The 24,509-nt window shown below is 45.5% G+C and overlaps 1 protein-coding gene across 1 annotated transcript in view; it reads left to right on the plus strand.

Moving 5' to 3' along the window:
• The window catches only part of LOC115502573 (zinc finger protein 77-like), an 86,174-nt gene extending 77,883 nt beyond the window's left edge, over positions 1-8,291 (plus strand). Inside the window, exon 5 of the mRNA XM_030298080.1 lies at positions 6,025-8,291. Coding sequence (XP_030153940.1) covers positions 6,025-7,294 — 1,270 coding nt within the window. The 3' untranslated portion in view covers positions 7,295-8,291. The remainder of the gene's footprint in view (positions 1-6,024) is intronic.
• The last annotated feature ends 16,218 nt before the right edge of the window (positions 8,292-24,509 follow it).

Genomic DNA, 24,509 nt, shown 5'->3' on the forward strand with positions numbered 1-24,509 from the left:
TGGAGCCTGCTTTGGGTTCTGTGTCTCCCTCTCTCTCTGCCCCTCCTCTGCTCACATTCTGTCTCTCTCTCAAAATAAATAAACGTTAAAAAAAATATTTTTAATTCCTGGTAGAAGCAAATGTGTGGTAAAGATAGTAAATCAATCACTTACAGAATTAGTATGAAGGTAAAACTCAAAAGTAGTAAACTCAAAAGTTGTATCTTGAGGTTACTCAAGGGATATACAAGAAAAGATGTGAAATATGTGGTTCCTGGCTGGCTCAGTCAGTAGAGTGTGTGACTCTTCATCTCAGAGTCATAAATTCAAGCCCCATATTCATTGGTGTGAACCCTTGGGGAAAAAAAGACATGAAGTATGACATCATACCCATAAAACGTGGGGGAGTATAAATGTGTTTTAGAATATGTTCAAATAAGCAATTATTAATGTAATACATACTGCTGTATGCACAAGATATTACATATGAACCTCATGGTGACCATAAACCAAAACCCTATAATCCATGCACAGAAAATAGTGAAAGGTACACAAGCAAAACATTAGGGAAAGTTGTCAGATCACACGAGGAGAGAGCATGAGTAGAAAGGAACAGAGAAGAACTATGAAAGCACTTAGAAAACATTGAACGAAATAGCAAGAAGTACATGCCTCTCAATAGTTACTTTCAGTATAGGTGGACTGAAGGCTCCAATCAAAAGATCTACAGTGAATGAATGAATAAGAAGAAAAGACCCATGTATATTCTGCCTGCAAGGGAGTCACTGTCACCCAGTGGACACAGACTGAAAGTCAAGCAGATGGAAATAGATTTTCCATGCAAATGGAAGTGGGGGAAAAAGCAGAGGTAGAAATACTTCTATGAGATAAAGCAGACTTCAAAACAAAGACTGTAATAGACAAAGGCCATGACACGATGACAAACAGATCAATCCAACAGGGGGCATATAACAATTGCATATATCTATGCATCTGACAGGGACACCTCAATATATAAAGCAAACATTACTAAATACAAAGGCAGAAAATGGCAGTAGTACAGTAATTGTAAGAGAATTTAACACTCCACTAATGTGAATGCATAGAACGTCTAGACTAATAATCAGTAAGGAAAGAATGGATTTCAATGACACATCGGACCAGATGGACTTAATAGATGTATACAGGACAGTTCATCCCAAACAGTGGAATACACATTCTTTTCAAGTCTGCATGGAACATTCTGCAGGATAGACCATAGGTTAGGCCCAAAATTTTACAAGTTGCAGTAAATTTAAGAAGAGTGAAACCATACCAAGCATGTTTTCCATGCATAGCAGTATGAAAGTACAAGTCAAGTACAAGAAAACAGAAGGAAGCTCCAACGCATGGAGCCTAACAGAATGTTACTAAACAACAAAGAAATTAAAGTGAAGTTGTTAAATACCTCCAGGTATTCACTGAATGAATGCAGTGATGGAAGATTTTTGGCATGTGTAGCATAAGCAGTTTGAAGAGGGAAGTGTATAGTGACACAAGCCTACATCAGGAAACAAGAAAAATCTCAAACATTCTACCATTGCACCTAGAGTAACTAGAAAAAGAACAAGCAAAGCCCAAATCATAGCGAACAGAGCAGAAGTAAATGAAATGGAGATTTAAAAATAGATCAATTGCAAGAAGAGCTGGTTCTTTGAAAAGATAAAATTGACAATATCTGGTGAAAGTAATCAAGAAAACAAGAGAGAAGGCTCAAAATTAGAAATGAAACTAATGAAACTAGAAAGAAAACTTGCAATCAACACCACAGAAATACAATGGATTAAAATAGATTAGCATGAGAAATTGTTTGCCAACAAACTGCACAAGCTAGAAGAAATAGACAAGTTTTTAGAAACTGTAATCTGCCAAGGCTAGATCAAGACGTAATAGAAAATGTAAATACATCCATTACAAGAAACAAAATTGAATTACTAGTGAAACAACTCCTAGGAAAAATCCAGAACCATCCAGATGGCCTCACAGGTACATTCTACCAAACATATAAAGAAGGGTTATACCTATCCTACTCAAACTATTCTCAAAAATAGAGGCGGAAAGAATACTTGCAAGTTCATTCCATAAGGCCAGCATTACCCTGATACCAAAACCAGACAAAGTCACTACAAAGAGAAAAAAAGTTACACAGGAATATCCCTGTTGAACATAGATGTCAAATATAAAACAAAATGTTAGCAAACTGAATTCAAAATATATTCAAAGGAGCATTCACCACAATCAAGTGGGATTTATTCCATGGATGCAAGGATTTAACATAAGCATATCCATCAACATATGCTACACCACACTAATGAGATAAATTATTAAAAATCATGTGCTCATCTCCATAGATATAGAAAATCTTTGGACAAAATTGAACCTCCATTCCTCATAAAAACTCTCAAAAAGTGTGTATACAGGGAATATACCTCAACAGAATATAGGCCACATATGACAAACCCATAGCTACCATACTCAGTGGTCAAGAGCCAAAAGTTTTTCCTCTATGATCAGGAACAAAACACCATGTCCACTCTCACCACTTTGATTTAACATAGTACTGGAAGTCCTAACCAAACAAGTCAGACAAGATTAAGAAATATGCAAACTGTTAAGGAAGATGAAAATATGGTCAATATTTGCAGATAATTTGAAACTATTTATAGAAAATCCTTGAAACTTCACCAAGTACTATTAGAACTAGAATCATTGAAAGATACAAAAGTAATAATACCTAAGTCTGTTGTTTTTCTATAATAACAAAATGGCAGAAAGAGGAATTAAGAAAGCAATCTCATGTTCAGTTCCTTCAAAAACAAGAAAATATAGTGAATAAATGTACTCAATGAAGTTGAAAGGCCTGTACTCTGAAAGTATAAGACATTTAATGAATGAATTGAAAATGACACCATAAGTGGAAAGATATACCATTGTCATGGATTGTAAGGGTTAATATTGTTAAAAATGCCCATACTATGAAAAGCACTCTACATATTCAATGAAATCCCTATTGACATACAAATAATATTTTTCAAAGAACTAGAGCAAAAGTTCTAAAATTTTTATTGAAACAGTAAAGATTCCAAATAACTAAAGCAATGCTGAGAAAGAAAGCATACCAAAGCTGAAGATACAACAGTCCCAGATTTCAAACTATACTACAAAACTATACGAAACAAAACAGTATCGTACTGGCACAAAAAGAGACCTATAGATCAAGAGAACAGAAGAGAGTCCAGAAATAAACCCATGCTTATATGGTCAAATCATCCACAAAAAAAGGAGCTGATTATATACAATGGGAAAAAGACTGTCTCTTCAATAAATGGTGTTAGAAAAATGAGACAGCTACCTGCAAAAGTAAGGCTCGACCACCTTCTTACATCATCTCACACAAAAGTAAACTCAATATGGATTAGATACTTATGTGTAAGACTTGAACCCACGTACCTCTTAAGACAAAACAGAGGCGATAAACTCATGGACGTCATCAGCCTTGGCAATATTTTTGTGGAATTCTCCCTTCAGGTAAGGGAAACAAAAGGAAAAATAAAAAATGGGATGAGGAACATAACAGACATTTTCCTAAAGGAGATACAGAGTTGGCCACTTAGCACATGAAAAGCTGCTCAATAGCACTTATCCTCAGAGAAATGCAAATCAAAACCACAATGAGCTGTCACCTTAAAGCAGCCAGAATGGCTACCTCCAAAAAACACAGGATATAACAAGTATTGGTGAGGATGTGGAGAAAAGGAAACTCATCATTATTGGTGGGATTTAAATTGGTGCAGCCACGTTGGAAAACAGTATGGAGCTTCCACAAAAAGCTAAACATGAGTACCATATGGTCCATAATTGCATTTCTGGGTAGTTCACCAAAGAAAAAACCAGGACAGTAAGATACATGCACCCCCACATTCTTTGTGGCATTAGTCACTATTCTCAAGATATGGAAACAACGCAGGTGTCCATCAACAGATGAATGGATAGTGAAGATGTGGTATCTACATACAAGGGACTATCACTCAGCAATATGAAATGGATGAAGTCTTGCAATTTGTGAAAACTTGGATGGATCTAGAGGGTATTATTCCAAGTAAATAAGACAGAAAGACAAACACTGTCTTTTATATGTGAAATCTAAAGAACATAATGAACGAACAAACAGCAGAAAATAAGGATAGACTTAGAACTATAGAGAATAAAATGGTGTTTGTGAGATTGGAAGGGGATGGAGAGACAGGTGAAATCATGGAGGGGATTGAGAAGAACAGATTTGCACTTTTTGAATAAATAAGGAAGGAAGGAAAAGTAGAGCACAGAGAATATGGTCAATAATTTTATAGTAGTTTTGTATAATGACAGTAATTACACTTATTATGGTGAGCACTTTTTAATGTATATAATTGTCCAACCACTATGTTGTACAACTGACAATAGTGTAGATCAATATGCTTCCACTAAAAACAAAACAAAACACAGGTATCCATTAGCAATGACCTTGAAGACTATGAATCCATCTTCCAAATTGCTTGATGCCCTTCAAATACCACCCCCTGCTGAGCTGTTCTCCAGGGGCAGGGCAGTAGCCACACACACCACCTGACCTCCCGTTGGCAACTGGGACAGTGCAGCAGGCTTCACCAAGGGCCTCTGTGCCTTCAGGACAGACCAGCAACCCTCGGGTGCACCAGGTGCCAGAGAAGGGAAAAGCATTTGGACACATCCATTAGAAAGGTGACTCAGTCTTTCTTTGAGAAGATGATGTTTGTCATTCACTTGGCTTCCCTGCCAGACTTTTCATCCATTCTCACCCTCAAAGTGAGCCTTTTGTGTTCCTCTTGTAGGGGTAGGGGTGGATGTGTGTATCTTGCCTAGTTAGTATCTGATAATAATCTGATAATACTTATCTCCACATTGGTCTCCATATATTTTGAAGTATTGCTGAGTAAAGAGGCTGCCATTTCATACACTCTTCTTCTTAATGGCAAAGTCCCAAACCACTAGGGTCCCCAGAATTTTTCTGTGGTCATGTGTCCATTCTTCCTGATGAACTTCCTTTACATTTTGGGATCGGTATCTGACTGGAAGTCGATGTAAGGTCTATTTCTTATCCTGAAACCTCAGACCATTCCCAAGAAATTAAATTATGCTACTAATTCTTGCAGGTTGTCGAAGTCAAGGTAACACAAGTACATCAAGGCCTCAGTGGAGCATTTTGCTGAATGAGCCGCCGGGGGAAGACAAAACAGGAATATTTACAAGAAAAGATTCGTGTTCTGTTTTTGGAGAAAAGCAGACATTTTGTAGCAGAGGAGTTCACCTGCAAACCCAGGAAGGGCATTCAAGGTGAATGACACTTGCATGGGAGGAACGGGGATGTTGGCGATTATGAGACTAGAAATTAAAGAACAGCTGTAAACCTAGCACAACAATTGTGTAGTCGGAATTTTCACAAGACAGAGTTTTTTGTTTTTTAAAAATTTTTTTTTAATGTTTATTTTTGAGAGAGAGAGAGAGACAAAGCATGAGTGGGGGAGGAACAGAGAGAGAAGGAGACACAGAATCCAAAGCAGGCTCCAGGCTCTGAGCTGTCAGCACAGCCCGACACGAGGCTCAAACCCACAAACTGTGGGATCGTGACCTGAGCTGAAGTCGGATGCTTAACCGACTGAGCCACCCAGGCGCCCCACAAGAAAAAGTCTTTATAAATGCATTGTAGATATTGATCATCTGACAAACAATTCAGTTGGGAAGAATGATCAGGGAAAACTATATGTAAGGAGCCCAGAAAGTTATGACTTTGTTTGAGTCCTTAGCCAGAGCAGTAAACTTGTACCACTTTGTAAGCATGGAGACAGTGCCACAAACATACCCATTCATTGACAATGGCCATTAGGTAGTCCAATAATGATTATTAACAAACATCAATATATCATTAATTAATAAAGAGATCGCTTATAAGCATTATTCCCTAACCATGTGCCTTCCTATTTTGAACAGAAGTCCTTTGGTGGAGAGTGTCTGTGAACGTATTGAAGGAGATCCATGTGGAGAAACCCTGAACCCGATTACAAGTCTTACTGTGCATGAGGGTTATCCTACTAGAGGCAAATCCTGTCAACATGCTAAGCGTAGAGAAGCCTTCGCAGATGGTTCCTTCCTTGGGAAGCCAAGAGGATCTCACCCAGGACTCAAACCTAGTCCCGGTGAGGAGTGTGGGCTAGCCTGCAGCTGCATCGTGAGCCTCAGCGCTCACACGGACACAGACCTTATAGAGGAACCCTATGAAAGTCAGGACACTGGGAGAGTATCTAAGACATCGAAGAGGCTCAGTAGTAAAAAATCTCTAGAGTGCAAGAAATGTGGAAAAGCTTTCACTCGCACGTCTTCCTTTCAGGGTCACGTGCGAGGTGACTGTGGAAAGAGAGTCCATGCGTGTGACGTGTGTGGGAAAGTCTTCAGGTATAACTCAAGCCTGCGGACACATAAGGAAACACACACTGGGGAGAAGTCCTATGAATGTCAGCACTGTGGGAAAGCCCTCTCTGGTCGCAGTGCCCTTGTAAGACATGTGAGAACACACACAGGGGACAGACCCTATGAATGTAAGGAATGTGGGAAATCTTTTTGGAATTGTGGACATTTTAATCGGCACATGACCATGCACAGTATGGTGAAACCCTGTGAATGTAAGCAGTGTGGCAGAGCCTTCCGGGATCAGACAGATCTGCGAATCCATATGAGGACACACACGGGGGAAAGACCCTTTGAATGTCAGCAATGTGGGAAAGCCTTCAGATATCTTGGAAATCTGCGAGAACATATGCGGACACACACGGGGGAGAGACCCTATGAATGTCAGGAGTGTGGGAAAACCTTCAGGTACAACTCAAGTCTGCAAGCTCATGTGAGGACACACACTGGGGAGAGACCCTATAAATGTCAGCACTGTGGAAAAGCCTTCATTCGACACCACACCCTCGTACTACATACTGCGAGAAGACACTCAGTGGGCGGACACTTGGAATGTAAGGAGTGTGGGGAAACTTTCAGGAAGCATCGACCTTTTGAACGTCACATGACCACACACAATGTAGTGAAACCCTATGAATGCGAGGAGTGTGGCAAAGCCTTCAGGTATCACAGAGACCTACAAATACATGCGCGGACACACACTGGGGAGAGACCCTATAAATGTCAACACTGCGAGAAAGCCTTCACCTCCTCTGAGAACCTGCGAGTACACGTTAGGACACACACTAGAAAGTGACCCTATGAATGTCAGCAGTGTGGGAGGGCCCTCAAGTGTCCATCACACCTGGAAACACACACGTGGACACACACTGGGGAGAGACACCATGATTTTAAGGAGTGTGGACAAACTTTCCAGAAGCGTGAACATTTCAAACGTCACTCGAACACGCACAGTGCAATGAAACTCTGAATAAGCAGCGTGGCTTCCTGGGATCACACACATCTGCAGGTACATATGAGAACACACACTGGGGAAACTTCGTAAATGTCTGCTCTGTGGGAAAGCCTTCGTTTGTCTCTCTTCCCTTCAAGGACACATGGGCAAGCACAGTGACGTGAAACCCTATGAACTTCAGCACCGTGGAAAAGCCTTCAGGTATCCCAGGAATCTGTGAGCACAGACACACTGTGGGAAAGCATTTATTCTCCCTTAAAATTTTATTGGGAATGTGAGCCAACACACTGGAGATGATCCTGAACAAACAAGATTTTGGGAAAACATCAGGTATAGAACTTGATGTATTTTGTTCACAAAAATTCCGGCAGGACAGAAATCTTTTCATTGTTATGAATATGACTTTGTCTTTCAAAGTGCCTCTTCCTTAATGGGGATCCCAAATGTATGAATTCCTAGTTCATGTCACTGAATGCTAATGGTTTTAAGTGGCCTTCTTTCTCCTCTGCATCTGTACAACATAGATGTTGTTGTCTCAGATTTCAAGTAATCACACTGTTATGCACAACATGTCTCCTTTCCATTAGTATATATCTTGGACCCAGGAGTGAGAAGAGAGTGTGTGTGTGTGTGTGTGTGTCAGTGTGTGTACAACTTTATATAATTATAGAAAAAGATTTCTTTAATTTCACCTTGCAGAATGTTTCTAGTATATGATCACAACATGTAGACTTCTATTGTTGAAAGTTCTGTTCTCTGTTGCAGATACTGGAATTTCCTGAGTCAGTACCTACTCTTCTATTCAATCCTTATTATTAAAGGATATATTTTCACATCAGTTCTCTTTTTTTTTTATTTATTTGTTTTGAGAGAGTGGGGGAGGGGCAGAGAGAATTCCAAGCAGGCTCCACAATGTCCACATGCAACCCGATGCAGGGCTTGATCCCATGAATTGCAAGATCATGACCTGAGTGGAAGTCAAGAGTCAGATGTTTAACTGCCTGAGTCACCCAGGTGCCCCGAGTTCTCTCTTTTTATTGAATGGGCAATTGGTAAACTTCCAATATTGTTTCTTTTTTGGGACTAATTTTTGGTGTCAGTCAATTTTGTGCCAAGTTGTGACTTCGAAGGACATCCCTTTGCAACATGAGTCAGGTTTGCCCGTTTTGTTTCCATGAGCAGTGATTGTGGTGGAAATCCTTATGAGGTGCTTTCCTCTGGCCCCCAGGACATAATACCTGGGGTGCCTAGTACCCCTAATATCAGCCAGATCAGCTGGCCAAAATATAGCATCTGATAAATTTTGGACATAGGAACCTCTTCAGTTTTATCCCCATTGGAGATAAAAACACCTCATTGTTTCCATAATATTCCAGAGTCCTGAGGTACCCCAAGTGTATATCAACTATTGGGCTAAATGTTTTTGGTTTTGCCCGTGGCTAAGGCATATGGCCGAGTAGCAGTTTGTAACTCATACTACTGGGCTGGATGTGAAAGGGAAAGCATTGCTGCCGTGGTACCTTTTAAAAAAGGTCTTGCAGGGGCGCCTGGGTGGCGCAGTCGGTTAAGCGTCCGACTTCAGCCAGGTCACGATCTCGCGGTCCGTGAGTTCGAGCCCCGCGTCGGGCTCTGGGCTGATGGCTCAGAGCCTGGAGCCTGTTTCCGATTCTGTGTCTCCCTCTCTCTCTGCCCCTCCCCCGTTCATGCTCTGTCTCTCTCTGTCCCAAAAATAAATAAACGTTGAAAAAAAAAATTAAAAAAAAAAAAAGGTCTTGCAGGCTGGCTGGCTGAGTCAGTGGAGTGAGCAACTCTTGCACTTAGAGTTGTGGGTTCGATCCCCATACTGGCTGTCAAGATAGTTTTAAAAAATGATACAATGTTATTTAAAAAACAAAAAAGATTTCCAATAGCACACCCAAGCTAATATTTACCACTTTCATCCTATTTAAAAGACCTATCCGTAAACTATGAAAAGTCTTCATTGTTCAGAGGAGTGACGTGTAAAATGCCACCAATCAAAAGGAGACGTGTTGGCGATCCGCAGTCCTGAGGAGGTTTGTCTGGATCTGAATGTAGTCTCTTTCCTCAAGGCATTCGATGACTGGGATCTCCTAAAACTCCTAAAAACCACAGTTTCCCGCAAACTGGCTGGTTTCAAAAGGCCATGATCCAAAGGCCTGCACAGGTCCAGGTAGGAAGAGTCTGAGTCCGCACAGGAGTAAGACTGAAAGCACACTTCTAACGGGTGCAGTTTCTGACCCCAAAGTGAGGTTAATTTTAAGTGTCTATTATTTTACAAGCAAAAACGAGTTTATTGGGAATAGCAAGGATTGCAAATCAGGACAGGCAAGAAATGGCCAATCCATGGGCAAGTTCAGAGAAGAAAGGAGAGGATGCTCTTTTACAGGAAATGGGGAGAGTTGGGAGGGGTTGTGGTAAAGAAAAAGTCCATTGGGACAAACTGGGGGTTTGAAGATGGTGCCTTCTCATTGGCTGGTCTATGACCACCTCTCAATGGTGGAGCTGTGATGGTGTGTCATCAGCTGGGCTGTGAGTGTCCTCAAAAGTATGGGAGGAGGAGCCAGACACATGTGTCTTTCCTACTTGTCTGTGAACGACTAGAAGAAACAGTGTTGTTGATGAGGTGAGTCTAGTGGTGGTGGGAATGAGTTCTTACGTGGAGCTCCAGGCATAACTGCTAATATCTGGAAATGCATCTTTCCAATGTTTGTTGTCCAAAATAGCTCTTAGATGTTTACTTGAAAACCGATACCAGAATGGAAACCTTTACTTCCTCCCTGCTAGAAATTGTGCTGAAAAGGATGTTTCTTCCCATGAAGGATGGGTAATTGATTGGTAATGCTTCACTCAGAGGTGTTTCCTTATTTCCAGTGGAGGAAAAATGGGCCAGGCCTTTCCCTTTTCCTTCAGACCACTCATGCTTCTGTTGGTCCGCCCCCATTTGACACAGACCAGTTTCTACCTCTGTGTCACATGGCCTCCAGGGATGATGCCCTGGTCCTGGGCGTGGTGGGAGTCTGGTTGTATTTCGGGTGGAGTTGGGCTTCATGTCTGAGATGATGTGTGAGGTGAGCAGTCCCACTGGGGCTTGGGGAAGGAAATGGTAAAGGGAATGTTGAGGAACGTGGTAGTTTAAATGGAAAATCAAGATATCTGTACAGTGTTTGCAGAGAGGAATGCTTATGTCTAGTCATTCCAACCACTGTCAGAATGGGCCTTCCTCTGCTGTCCTCAGTCCACCAATCGATAACGACCACTGGTCACGTGGATACCACACACTAATAAGGCTCAGATTTAGCTGCGCTGAACTAGAACAGCATGGAAGCTGTGTATCAGAACCACGCTTCTGTTTCGTCACCGGTGGAAAAGAGTTCAAGCTGGACATATTCCATGGAACTCTCTTTTTCTTAGCAGACCCATGACATACATTGTCAAACTGGCTTATAAGTTGTTAGCCCTTCTGCATACCCAGTGGCAGTTTTCCTTCTGAAGCTGGAGTTCTATTCTTTGTAGTGCCTTCAGGTTCTAAGTTTTGCTGGGATGCCCATTGATGTCTGTAGGCTGTGACTCTGCACGTGTTCTGTGTGCCTTTAGCGGCTAGCCAGTTCGTGTGACCAACCCAGGTGCACAGAAAGGCCCAGGATAATCGTGTATTATGATCACATCCTAGGACAGTCAGTGCATGTAAAGAGGGGGTGACACTGGGGAGCACCACGGGGGCGAGCGAGCAGAGCAAGAGGGTGGGCGGCCATGAGCACGAGGCCATGTGGGCAAGTGTCTGCAGTGCCTGGATCGGCATGGAACATCACTGTGTGCTCTGAGCCGACGGTGTGGGACATGAGGGAGGCTCATTATTTATTACCTGACAGTATAGAATCTGGGAAAGAAGGCTCAGTTTCAGTGACCATCCTGAGTGCTTCCTTTCTTCTTGTGTCCTCTGGAAAATCACCTGCATTTGTAGGCCTCAGGCAACTCAGACAAGGAGATAAAAAATATCTATCTTACAGATTTTGCTCAGGGGAAACTGGATTTATATATGTTGGTGGAGTTCCTTTATGGAAGGAACACACTGCCGGATATGAGTAAGCAGCAGGTCAAGTGTTCACACAGTCAGCGACAATGGCAGTCATAGCCTCAGACACGGAAGCCGGCCCGGCACTCAGTACTGGGCTGTGACATTCTCTCACTGAGCAGAAACCATTCACCCACCTGTCCTCGGACGAGGCACTTCCTTGTCTGTGATGTGTCGAGGCACAGGAAGACCATGTTATGGTCATGTCTGTAAAAGGCTTGAAAATAGAGTCCAGTCCATAAAACTCACCAAACATTCCCTGCTTCTTGCTGATGTGCTGGCTGCCTCTTTATGCATAGTTTGAGCTGCGCTGCATTCTTTTTTCTAGATAAGAACTGCGTGGGCACCTGGGTGGTTCAGTCAGTTCAGCATCCGGGTCTTGATTTTGGCTGAGGACGTGATTTCATGGTTCATGAGATCGAGCCCCACGGTGGGCTCTCTGCTGATAGTGTGGAGCCTGCTTGGGATTCTCTCTCTTCCTCTCTCTCTGTCCCTCCCCTGCTCTCTCTTTTTCTTTCTCAAAATATTGTTTTTTAATTTATTAATTATTTTTGAGAGAGAGCAAGCAAGGGAGTGGCAGAGAGAGAGAGGGTGACAGAGAATTGGAAGCAGGCTCCATGCTGACAACAGAGAGCCAGCCCCATGTGGGGCTCAAACTCAAGACCCATGAGATCATAACCTGAGCCAAAGTGGGATGCTTAACGAACTGAGCCACCCAGGTGCACCAATAAATAAACATTTTCAAAAAATAAAAACATAAGAACTATGACAATTTTTCAATGATAACTTTACACGTACCTCCTGATGGTATCTGGATTAGACAGCACCCAGTCCAGAGTAAAGGAGAATATCCCACACACTGACATCATCCATCACATGTCTGAATGTGACATGTCAGAACACGTCCTCACGCGGCTCATGTCACAGTGTGTCCCTCACACTGACACCTCTACCCTCCTTCATGAGTTGTGGTCATTTGATGCGCTAATCCAGGATGATCCTCTCTGACTACAGGTGTGGTCCTGGGGGTCTTTGGCTCAGGGCATCGACAAAGTCATTATGTTAGTCTTATTAATGTACCACAATCATGTTAATCACAAAAGTCTTAATAGATAAGAATTTTAAAAATTGATTCATAAGGAAAAAAATCCATGAGGTCATATGTAGCTGGTACTATGACTAAGCATGTATGAGAATATGGACAAGAATTGTCTTAAATGAAAAACTGCAAGGCTGATTTGACAACCCATAAATGTAAACAGATAAAATATCATTTTTATATATAAGTCTCACCAGTGAAAAGTAAACAGGGTGTCATTTTGTTGCTATACAAGTTCTATTTAATTAAAATATCAGGGATATATATTTAGGAGGTTGGTGGGAATAGGAAAGTGGAAGAGTAAAATAGTGATTTCAGGTAACACTGAAAGTTGATACCTAAATTCATGACAAGGTATATGCAATACAAACATACACACACTCTGGGTTCAGTATTGTACACCCTAAATTTCATGTCCACGTGGAACCTCAGAATACAACCTTCTCTAGAAGCAAGTAGTTCAGGGGCACCTGGGTGGCTCAGTTGGTTCGGCGTCCGACTTTGGCTCACGGTTCGTGGGTTCAAGCCCCACATCGGGCTCTGTGCTGACAGCTCAGAGCCTGGGGCCTGCTTCAGATTCTGTGTTCCAACCCCCCTCTCTGCCCCACCCCTGCTTGTGCTCTGTCTTTCAAAAATGAATAAAAACATGAAAAGATTTTTTTTTAATTTTTTTTTCAACGTTTATTTATTTTTGGGACAGAGAGAGACAGAGCATGAACGGGGGAGGGGCAGAGAGAGAGGGAGACACAGAATCGGAAACAGGCTCCAGGCTCTGAGCCATCAGCCCAGAGCCCGACGCGGGGCTCGAACTCACGGACCGCGAGATCGTGACCTGGCTGAAGTCGGACGCTTAACCGACTGCGCCACCCAGGCGCCCCGAAAAGATTTTTTTTTTAAAGAAAAATAAGGTGTTTGCACATGTAAGGAAGATGAGGACACACTGGATCAGGGTAGGTCTTGACCCAATGATGGGTGTCCTTATAAAACTGGGAGATTTGGACACAGAGGCCTGCACTGAAGACAGGGCTTGACCATGTGAGACAGCAGTAGGGATTGGCATGACGTGTCTACCCCCTCAAGGAATGCAAAGGGTTGTGGGCAACCCCCAGAAGCTGGGAGGGAGGCCTGGGACAGTTTGTCCTTCAGAGCCTCCAGAAGGAACCAACCTTGCAAGACATCTTGATCTCAGGCTTCCAGCCACCTCAGTTGTGACACCACAAATGTCTGTCTCATGCTGTGTTATGGCAGCCCCAGGAGACGAATGCATTCTGAAGGAGGGAGGGGACCTCGGATATCTGAAGGACACCAGAGGCCACTGTGCCCCCAGCAGAGTGAGGGGGGAGGAGGAACAGCAGATGTGAGAGGAGAGGATGGGGTGGGTTGCATGTGCTGGTCAGTCAAGAAGACGGACTTTGGTGGTGGGTGAGTTGATCAGGCACTCGCAGAGGATCCTTCTGTTACCATGACAACAGACAGTAGGATGGTGATTTCTCTTTTTTTTTAATATATGAAATTTATCGTCAAATTGGTTTCCATACAACACCCAGTGCTCATCCCAAAAGATGCCCTCTTCAATGCCCATCACCTACCCTTCCCTCCCTCCCACCCCCCCCCATCAACCCTCAGTTTGTTCTCAGTTTTGAAGAGTCTCTTATGCTTTGGCTCTCTCCCACTCTAACCTCTTTTTTTTTTTTTTCCTTCCCTTCCCCCATGGGTTTCTGTTAAGTTTCTCAGGATCCACATAAGAGTGAAAACATATGGTATCTGTCTTTTTCTGTATGGCTTATTTCACTTAGCATCACACTCTCCAGTTCCATCCACATTGCTACAAAGGGCCATATTTCATTCTTTCTCATTGCCACGTAGTACTCCATTGTGTATATAAACCATAATTTCTTTATCCATTCATCAGTTGATGGGCATTTAGGCTCTTTCCACAATTTGGCTATTGTTGAGAGTGCTGCTATGAACATTGGGGTACAAGTGCCCATATGCATCAGTACTCCTGTATCCCTTGGGTAAATTCCTAGTAGTGCTACTGCTGGGTCATAGGGTAGGTCTATTTTTAATTTTTTGAGGAACCTCCACACTGTTTTCCAGAGTGGCTGCACCAGTTTGCATTCCCACCAACAGTGCAAGAGGGTTCCCGTTTTCTCCACATCCTCTCCAGCATCTATAGTCTCCTGATTTGTTCATTTTGGCCACTCTGAATGGCGTGAGGTGATATCTGAGTGTGGTTTTGATTTGTATTTCCCTGATGAGGAGTGATGTTGAGCATCTTTTCATGTGCCTGTTGGCCATCTGGATGTCTTCTTTAGAGAAGTGTCTATTCATGTTTTCTGCCCATATCTTCACTGGATTATTTGTTCTTTGGGTGTGGAGTTTGGTGAGCTCTTTATAGATTTTGGATACTAGCCCTTTGTCCGATATGTCATTTGCAAATATCTTTTCCCATTCCGTTGGTTGCCTTTTAGTTTTGTTGATTGTTTCCTTTGCTGTGCAGAAGCTTTTTGTCTTCACGAGGTCCCAATAGTTCATTTTTGCTTTTAATTCCCTTGCCTTTGGGGATGTGTCAAGTAAGAAATTGCTGCGAGTGAGGTCAGAGAGGTCTTTTCCTGCTTTCTCCTCTAGTGTTTTGATGGTTTCCTGTCTCACATTCAGGTCCCTTAGGATGGTGATTTCTCAAGATGAGTTGATCAGGCACCCACAGAGTATCCTTCTGTTACCATGACAACAGACAGTAGGATGGTGATTTCAGCCAAGGTGGTGGATCACACTGGGTTGGTAGAATGGCTACGATGTGGAGGTTGAAGCCCAGATAGTATTTGAAGTTAGAGCCATCAGAATTTCCTGGCTTGTAGGTGGGCTGAGAAAGAGGTTCAAGGAAATCTTCCCACGTGTCAATACTTAACAAATAGTTGAATCATTTTAATAGAACTCCATCAGCATTATACCAAGTTTTTCTTGGAACTTCACAAATCCCACTTCAAAATTTTATACATAGGAACAATTGTTCAGAGACATGAATGTTTATAAAATGAGGTACAGGGACTTACCCCAAATTGAGCAGTCATCAAAAACTTGTATGTTGGAAGCATAATGATGAAGGTATGGATGTACAGATGTATATTTGCATAAGAATCAAAGATCATCACTTAAACCAGAAACTCCTTCATGGCCTATCGCGTTAAACAATGTCTAGGGATGTGTGTTATCAGGACCCCAGCTGGGCACAGCCACAGGTGTGGGATGTGTTGCAATACTCAGGTGTGCATTGTGTTCTGCAAGGAAAGTCACAGCAGATCCTGTTTGTAATCAGTCCCTGTGAATGTGGAATGTAAAAGGCTCCATTTCCTTCTTCAGATGGTGCACTGAGAACACACCAAATAAAACAACACCTGAATTTTACTCTTAAAAGTGTGAGCACTACGGTATGTGACTTATATCTCAATTTTCAAAACAAATTTAAAGGCCACAATAGCCAGGAAATCATGCTTCCTGGGCACTGTTGAAATACTTAATGTCGCAATGGATTTGCCCACTCTGCCTATTTAATGTAAGCGGACTCACACCATGTGGCCTGGTGTGGCTGGTGTCTTCCACGTGGTATATAACATTTTCACGATTGGTTCACGTGCATGATGTGTCCGTGCCTCATTCCTTTCTGGGGCTGAATCACCGTCCTGTGTATACACTGCACCCTGCTCATCCATCCACGCACTGGGGGACACTTGGGACGTTTCCCTCTTGTGGGTCCTGAATAGTTTGGCACCTGGCATTCGTGTGCACACATCCGAGAATCTGTTTCGGTTTGGGTAGGACTCAATACATGGGTCACATTATAATTCCGTGGTTAACTTCTTGAGAAACAATCAAGATTTTATCCACATCAGGTGCCCTAGTTTACATTCCCCTAGCCATGCACACCTGTGACTGTGTCCTGCTGGGATCGCGGGATCCCACGTCTCGTGGGGGCTGAGGACACAGGGCATGTTTGGTTGACCTGAGGCCAGAGAAGTGGGGCAGGGATGGAGAGTGGGGCCTCGCGGTGTCAAAGGGTCAGGTCAAAACCCAGGAAGACCTTCTCTTCTGTTTGGTGACATCACCGGTCATTGAGCTGTTCTTAAATACAGGGGATCCGTGCACCGCCACCCCGTGTCCACCGCGGACTCAAGGGTCACCGTGCCCTTCTGTTCTGTCTCTTCCTGATCTGGTGCCGGACAAGGGAGGCTCCGCGGAGAAAGTGAGTCAGATTCTCGGGACAGAAGGAGGGTGCAGACGGGTCAACGGGCCAAGAGTGTATTCTGCTGGGAGCCCACCTGGGGGCTCACAGATCCCGCACAGGTGTATCGCGAGCGGGACCCTCAGGGGGAAGGAGGCGGGGCCTGGGGGAGCTGTCCAATCTGAGGCCACAGGGGCCGCGTCAGGATTACTCTCCAATCAGACCGTGAAGGGCCGCAAGCCGTCCTATCACGCGCGGGGGCCGCAATTATATCACCAGCCCGGGAACCGTCCAATCAGGCCCGGGGGAGGGCGCGATCCCACCTCGTGGACGCGAATCCGCGTTCCCCGCGGGCTCGGGCGCGTCTGCGCGGGGCTGGCACCCGCCTGGGGCCGCAGTGCCGAGTGGAGGACGCCTGGAGAGCCCGGAGCGGAGCCGCCAGAGGGTGAGTCCGGCGGGATTGAGACGGGGTGGGGGGCGCTCGTTCCAACTGGCCGGAACCGTCTGGAAGTGGCCGCGGGCCCACGTCTCCCGGACCGCGGTGACCGGACGCGAGATTCAGCCCTCGTCCGCGGAGTGGGGTTCTGGCGTCCTGTCCCCTCCCCGCGGGTTGGCTCTGGGGTCCCCTCCCGATTTTCTGCGGCGGGCCGCGAGGTGGAGTCCCGGCGTCCTGTCCCCTTCTCACGTGCTGGTTTCCCTGTTACCAGCTGAGTCCCTGGCTGACGGAAGAAGGCCGGGACCACCACCCGTGGGGCGGTAAATCCTGGGAACTCATGATGGACCTAAGAGAGAAATTCAAATCCCAGCTTGTCTGAGGACACTTTAATACAAAAAACTCCAACAGGGACAATGTCCAGTCTCAGAGATCCTCCAGTGTCTCCAGTGAAACAGAACCGGGGCGTGGCTGTTCTTTAAGAGGGGGATGGGCAGGAAAGCCCAGTGTCAGGATCCGGCCACTGCGGTGGAGGAAGGCCTCATTGGCTCATGTCCCCAAGGCCTCGTTCCTCAGCTGAGTGGATGGTCAGAGTGTGGGCCACCCGCAGTTCAGGGGCCTGTGGGGAGGACAGTGGCCTGGGTAAAGTTTGGGTAGGAAACGGGCGGTGATGGACAGTTGGTTAAACCAGTGTCAAATGAAGATTCCCAACTGAGTAAGGAGAGTCCTGTATTGAGGAGAATGATTGCAAAGGGGGGGGGGGGGACTGTTGCACTAGAGGCAGGGGCCTTGCAGGGGGACGGGGAGGGGGGGTGGCTTTTGCATTGGGGACAATGGCTGTGCAGGGGGGCAGGGGCCTGCAGGGGATCGGGGGGGGGCAGTTGCACTTGGGGCAGGGACTACATCGACAGGGAGGACACTGTGAGCCTAAGACCTGCGAGTGTCTCAAGAGTCATGTAAAAGGAGAGGAGGAAAGAAACCAGGCATGAGCAGGTGTGGTGCTGACGTTGGGGTTCCCTGAGGCCAGCCTGTCCCCCTGTCCCCCAGGAGGGTCTGTGTGTGGCTCAGCCTGAGAGCAAGCCCACATTCAGGGGTCTGGAGGAAGGAGAGAAGCCAAAGCAAAGTGGGACCAGCCAGCATTTTGTGCCCCTTGGTCACGGGGACAAGCAGCTGAGCTGATCGTGGATGAGGCACAAAGTGTGGATTTGGGGGCTTTGTGCATGGCCCTGTCGTGGGTGAGCCAGGGGGACTTCCTGTGAGTCTTCTCTCTCTCTCTCTCTGTCTCTCTCTTTTTATATTTATTTTCTTTATTTTGAGGCAGAGAGTGTGAGCAGAGGGAGGGGCAGAGAGACAGGGACAGAGAATCCCAAGCAGGCTCTGAACCTTCAGCTCAGAGCCCGATGTGGGGCTCGAACCCACGAACCATGACGTCACCACCCTAACCAAAATCAAGACTCACATGATTTAACACTTAACCAACTGAACCACCCAGGAACACAGGGCTCAGGTAGGCGTCTCCATGTCACCTGTCACCTGTGAGCAGCGCTGTTCCTGTCCAGCCCAGCACGGATGGCTCTGTCCTCCGCCAGCCTCGCGTTGAGCAGGTGTAAAATGCCCGAGTTCTTTCTGCCTCCTTTCTTCCTCGGGTTACTGGGGGCTTTATCCAGAGAGCGTCCCCTGGGGAAAAGTGTCTCAGGACAGAACTGTCCTTCTCCATCAGGGTTGGGGGCTCCACGCCTTCATGCTGCTGTGGTGACTCCAGTGTTCACAAGCACTTAAGACCTTTGTGCCGTATTTGCAGGTGTATGATTTTTCTCTTGTAGTTGTGAGTGTGGTGTCCCTGGGGACTGCTGTTGTTTTCCTTTCTTTGCAGCTCTACCTCTGTTCTCATCACCAAGCAGTGTATGGCTTGATTTTGCCTCTGTTGAACTTGCAATAAGGGAGTAATCCTAGTATAGTCTTTGATGTCACGGGAGCGTGCGGTTTCACAGCCCTGCTCTGTCTCACTTGGGCAGGTTTCCTGGAGAAGGGAGGTTCCTGGAGAAACTTAGTTACCTGAAGGAAGGAGGATGCCGGTGCATCCCCTGGCCAGGAGCCATCCTGCTGGGAGCTGACCTCTGGGTAGGCGGGTCAAACACGTGTGTACCGCCAGCCTATCAGGGAGCAGGAGGTGGGACCTAGCAGATCTGCCCAATTCTGGGACACAGGGGTGGTGCCAGGATCACCTTCCAATCAGAACGTGAAGGGGCTGCAGGCCGTCCTATCACGGGGTGGGAGCGGGTTTCTCAGAGCAGTGTCCAATCAGGTGTTAGGACCTGAAGCAATCAGGTCACAGGGGTGCATAACGCGGTGCAATTATATCATTGTGCTCAGAAACCATCCAATCAGGCTCGGGGGTAGGCGGGATCCTGTGCTTTCCAAGGTGGCTCTTCCGGTGCAGCTGGGTCATAACCACATGCCTCCCTCTGCTCTAGGTGTGGTGTCCACATTCTTACCTGCCACAGTCCCAGAACCACCAGGAAGATGCTCTGAGAGCCTGGAGTGGGACTGAGAAAGGCTGAGTCATGGGCCCAGGTCTCCCAGATCCCAGGGGTGTGGCCCCGAGTTATAGCCATCTTCCCGAGTGGGGTTCCGGTGTCCCATACTGGTTTTGGGGTCACCGTCGGTCCTCACCTGACTCTCCGTCCTTGTCCGCAAGGTGGGGTGCAGGAGTGGTGGTCCCAGGACCCCCAACCCCAGTTGTCGGCAATGTAGGGGGGCAGAGGGCGGAGGGGCCCACCGCTGCTTTGGGGTTCGGGTCTGGGACGACCCCCCACGGATCTGTCTTGTAACAACAGTTGTGTCCTGCACGGGCTGATAGTACTGCCTTCACACAGGCCTGAGGTTTGGGTAAACGGCCTTGTCTGCTGTTCTCTGGCGAAGAGTAAGTTTCTGTCCTTGAGGAAGTACCTCCAAGTGCTGTCCCATGTTGTTCTGGGGCTCACTGTGGGAGTGCCACCAGAGCAGGGTCTCAGGAAGGTCCTGGAAGAGCCGACACACACAGTTCCGCACCCTAAGGGGAAGTGGGTGCGGGAGCGATTAAAAATTCATAAAATCCTTAGGACTCTGAAAATTCAGTGAAGGAAGATGTGGTCAATTCTCATTAATTTAAGGCTTGTTAGCATGAGGATACAGTTCAAGGTTAACTGCTTTGTGAAGGTGTGAACAGTTTCCGCTTCCCTAAAACCACCCAGGTGCCCTAGAGCTGCCTCTCCCACCGTAGTCCTGACCGCAGAGTGGAAGCCATGAGGCTGCACCTGGTTGTCCACACTTTTAGGCATATATTTGCCCTATAATATGTTGGGTCAGCATGACGTTGAAATAATTAAACGTTTCTTAGGTTTAAATGGCAAGAAAGACATCTTGTAGAGACCTCAACTTGAGCTGGAATCAGGTCTCTTCTGCCTGAAAGACAGGCCTGTGGAGCCTGTCTATCTGGACGGATTCCTTCCGCTTTCATCTGTCTGACCCAGTCTCTAGCTTCCTCTTCATTTTGAGGGATGTTTTTGCTGAGTATAGACATTTAGTTTGACAGATAATTTTGCCTTTAGCCTTTAAAATTATTATTTTTTGTTTATTTTTTGAGAGACAGAGACAGAGTGAGAGTGGGGGTGGGGCGGGGTCAGAGAGAGCGAGACACAGAATTTGCAACAGCTCCAGGCTCTGAGCTGCCAGCACAGAGCCCGACGCGGGGCTTGAACCCACAAACTGTGAGATCATGACCTGAGCCGAAGTCGGTGGCTCAACCAACTGAGCCACCCAGGTGCCCCAGACAAATTAGACACAGAATATGAAGCAGGCTCCAGGCTCTGAGCTGTCAGCATAGAGCCCACTGTGGGTCTCAAACTCGTGAACCACGAGATCATGACCTGAGCTGAAGTTGGACACTTAACCAACTGAATCACCCAGGTGCTCTCAGGTGTATCATTTTCTTAAAATGTTTTGAGAGGCAATAAATAAATAAATAAATAAATAAATAACAAATAAATAAAATTAAAATATTATACAGTAAAGAAGTAACATGACAAATCCAAATTGTAAGATGAATCTAATCCGGGACCCCGAGTCTGAAGGCAGCTCACTGAAATGTTTATTGGCACTTATTCCAACCTCAGGGGGAAAGTTCTCCCTGTGGAGGCAGACCCAGAGTCCTGTATGCCTCCTGGAAGTTCCCACCTGGGAGACCGTGAGGGCAGATAGTGGGCCCTGCAGAAGCACAGGGCGAGAACGAACCCAGGGCATGTGGGAGGAGACAGTGCGGGGGAGAACACAAAGCTTAGTGGTGAAGTTTTTGAAAAAAAAAAATAGCAAAACTTGAAAGGTATTTTGAAATGGTATTTTTATCTCAAACTACTTGGAACCAAATGTGTTCTCAATAATACAGCCTGTAAGGTTGCAAATGAAGAGACCATGAACTTGGGTACGAATCCTAAGTCAGTTAATAGGTCAAGTGAAGGAAAGACTTGATTTTCTGAACTTTCTATCCCTTCCGAAAACTCATGGGATGCTCATGAGCCTGTTCCTGAAAGGCCAGAAGACCAAGAAAAGGGTTCCCCCTCCCTCAAGTGTTTTATAAATGCAGACAAGGGCAGGGCATCTCTCGGTGAAGAGAGAAGAAAACAACAGTGAGCTAAAGGACCCCAGACCAGGGCCAAACATCACAGGAAGGCTGCGGCACAGATGTGGTCTGCTGCTGTTCCGGGAAACCTTTACTGTCACATCACCACGTGGTGTGCAAGGCAGTCAGGGTTTGCTGTGTGTCTAGACATGTCACGTGCATCCAAGAGTCTGTGCCCTGGAGTGTGGTGACACAAGGGCTGGCGGGCAGATGCTGAGAGGGGCCTTTCCAGGGAGACTGGAGAGAACCAGGAGGTGTCTTGTCAGTAGGCGAAATCCTGGGGTTGCAAAGTGGGAGGATCCAGGTCTTCCTCTCTCTCCAGAAGGGTACCATGAAGATTGCTCTTCCAAAACATGGTTATTTCAAATAGAAGCGACCAATCTTTTCCAATACTGAAGCATACCTCCCTTTCTCATTGAGGGTCAAAGTCAACAGGGACCAGTGCAATGGACGTGCTGTGATATCTCAGGGTGGGAGTCTAGGAGTTCTGGAGGGTGGATATGAGATTTAGGACTAACCACAGTGCTTTCGGACATGGTGTAGGGGGTGGGGGGATGTCTCTCCAGTTTGTCAATTGAGCATCGATAGTGCCATTAGTGTGTTCAACTAAGCCTGAGGATTGTGGATGGTATGTGCAGGGAATGTTTTGTAAAACCAGCTTAACAGACTGGTTCACGGAAGCACCTGACTGGCAAAATGGGTTCACCAATCACTATGAAGTTTGAGAGGTGTTCCCCAGGTAAGGATAATGTTTTCTCACAGCACTGCAGCCACAGGACAAGCACTGGCTTGTCTGCAAGCGAAAGTTTCAGTCCAGTGAGAAAACATGTAAACCATGACTAAACTGTATTCATGTCCAGGAGAGAGGGAGCTGTGTGAAATCCATTTATGCAAACGTGTTTCCCTGGGTTGTACTTGGACAGGTGGGACCAGGGAGGTAGGCACTTTCTGTGGTTTTATTAATGTTTCCTTGCCAATATTAGTTCATGAACATTACCACTGTATCATTAGGCCAGGGTTTAATGCATATACAGTGCTGAGTAGTGGGAATTGTTGAATCTCCAGTAGGGCCAGAGTGTTATTTGGTCCAAACCAATGTTCTCTCTTTTTACTGAATCAATAATTATTAGATTTTCAGTATTGTTTTTCCCTCTCTGAGGCCAGTTATTGGGTATCCTTTGTTAATTTTTCCAAATTATCATTTGGGAGAACATCCCTTTGGACCAAGACAGATATTTGGCTTTTGGTTTCCTGGAGAGTAGTGCTTTTCATGGAAATATCAGTGAGGTGATTTCCTTTGGGCCACCATGGGGTTTAGCCTGGAGTGCCCGGGAACCTTAGTAGGACCCGAGCAGCTAGCAAAAGTATAGCATCTAATACATTTTGGACATAGGAGTCATTTTAATTTTATCCCCATTGGAGGTAAGGAAGCCACACAATTTGTACAATATTCCAAAAGTATGAACAACCCCAAAGGCATACTGACAATTGGTACAGTCTGTGGTTTTACCCTTAGTTAAAGTGCAAGCTCAAATAAGGGAATATAACTCACCTATTAGGCTGAAGTAGCCACAAGTAAGGGTGCTCCCTCAGTGATTTCAAAAATAAGTTGCAATAGCACACTCAACCCATTCAACATTATCATCCTTTAGGTAAAACCTGCAGTAAACCATCAAAACTATGCCTTAGTTAGTTTCCCATACACTGCAACGGGGAGTCAAAAGGTGATCTGTCAGCATTGCCAAATTAACTCAGTCTGGAGTGGATATGTCTCCCCTTTCCATCCTGGTCCTGTTAACCAGAAGAGTATGTTCCTGGTTCAGACGATTAGCAAACGTGGAGTTAGTTAAAGGCTACTTGGGCGGATTCCCCGTCTTAAAGGAAGAGCAGCATTTTCTTTGAGGACAACGTGGGGTTGAGTGTAATTGTCATCAACAGGTTCATTCATCAGGTGCTGTTTGCAATCCTAAACCCTGTTCCCGTCAGCAGGCTTAGGAAAAGCTACCACATTTGCCCGGTGGAGACTTTCATTGTGTGTTCTAGCATCTTGCCAGAAGTGAGAGGTCTGTTTCTCTAAATACCTTTCAAGGATTTCCTGGCAGACTGGCTTCATCCTGTCTGTGGCCTGACCCTCACCAACACGTATAGGGACTAGTTGATATCAATCTGAGAAATCAGTTTGGGAAGCTTGAGTAAGTATGTTAAATTCGTCATCAAATCTACGGGGGTCTTCAGTCACTTTGGGAAACTCATTCACTCTGGCTCACAGTTCAGCTTTCATCCAGGGAAGAAACTGGGGTTTGTTTGGATCATCAGATTTAGTTTTAAAGGGGCAGGTTTTAACAGGTGCAGGAGAGGAAGGATTGGGGCAAGACTCAGAGGAACAGGGACTTTCAGCAGGAAGAGAGGAAGAGGGTGATGGAGGCAAATTTGCCTATTTTTTCTTTCGTTACTTGTGACTTCGATGTTACAGCTAAGAAGTCACTGCCACATCCAATGTCATGAAGGTTTTTTCCTATATTTCCTTCTAAGAGTTTTGTTGTTTTAGGGCT

This window comes from Lynx canadensis, chromosome A2 (assembly GCF_007474595.2).
Source record: "Lynx canadensis isolate LIC74 chromosome A2, mLynCan4.pri.v2, whole genome shotgun sequence".
Taxonomy (NCBI): domain Eukaryota; kingdom Metazoa; phylum Chordata; class Mammalia; order Carnivora; family Felidae; genus Lynx; species Lynx canadensis.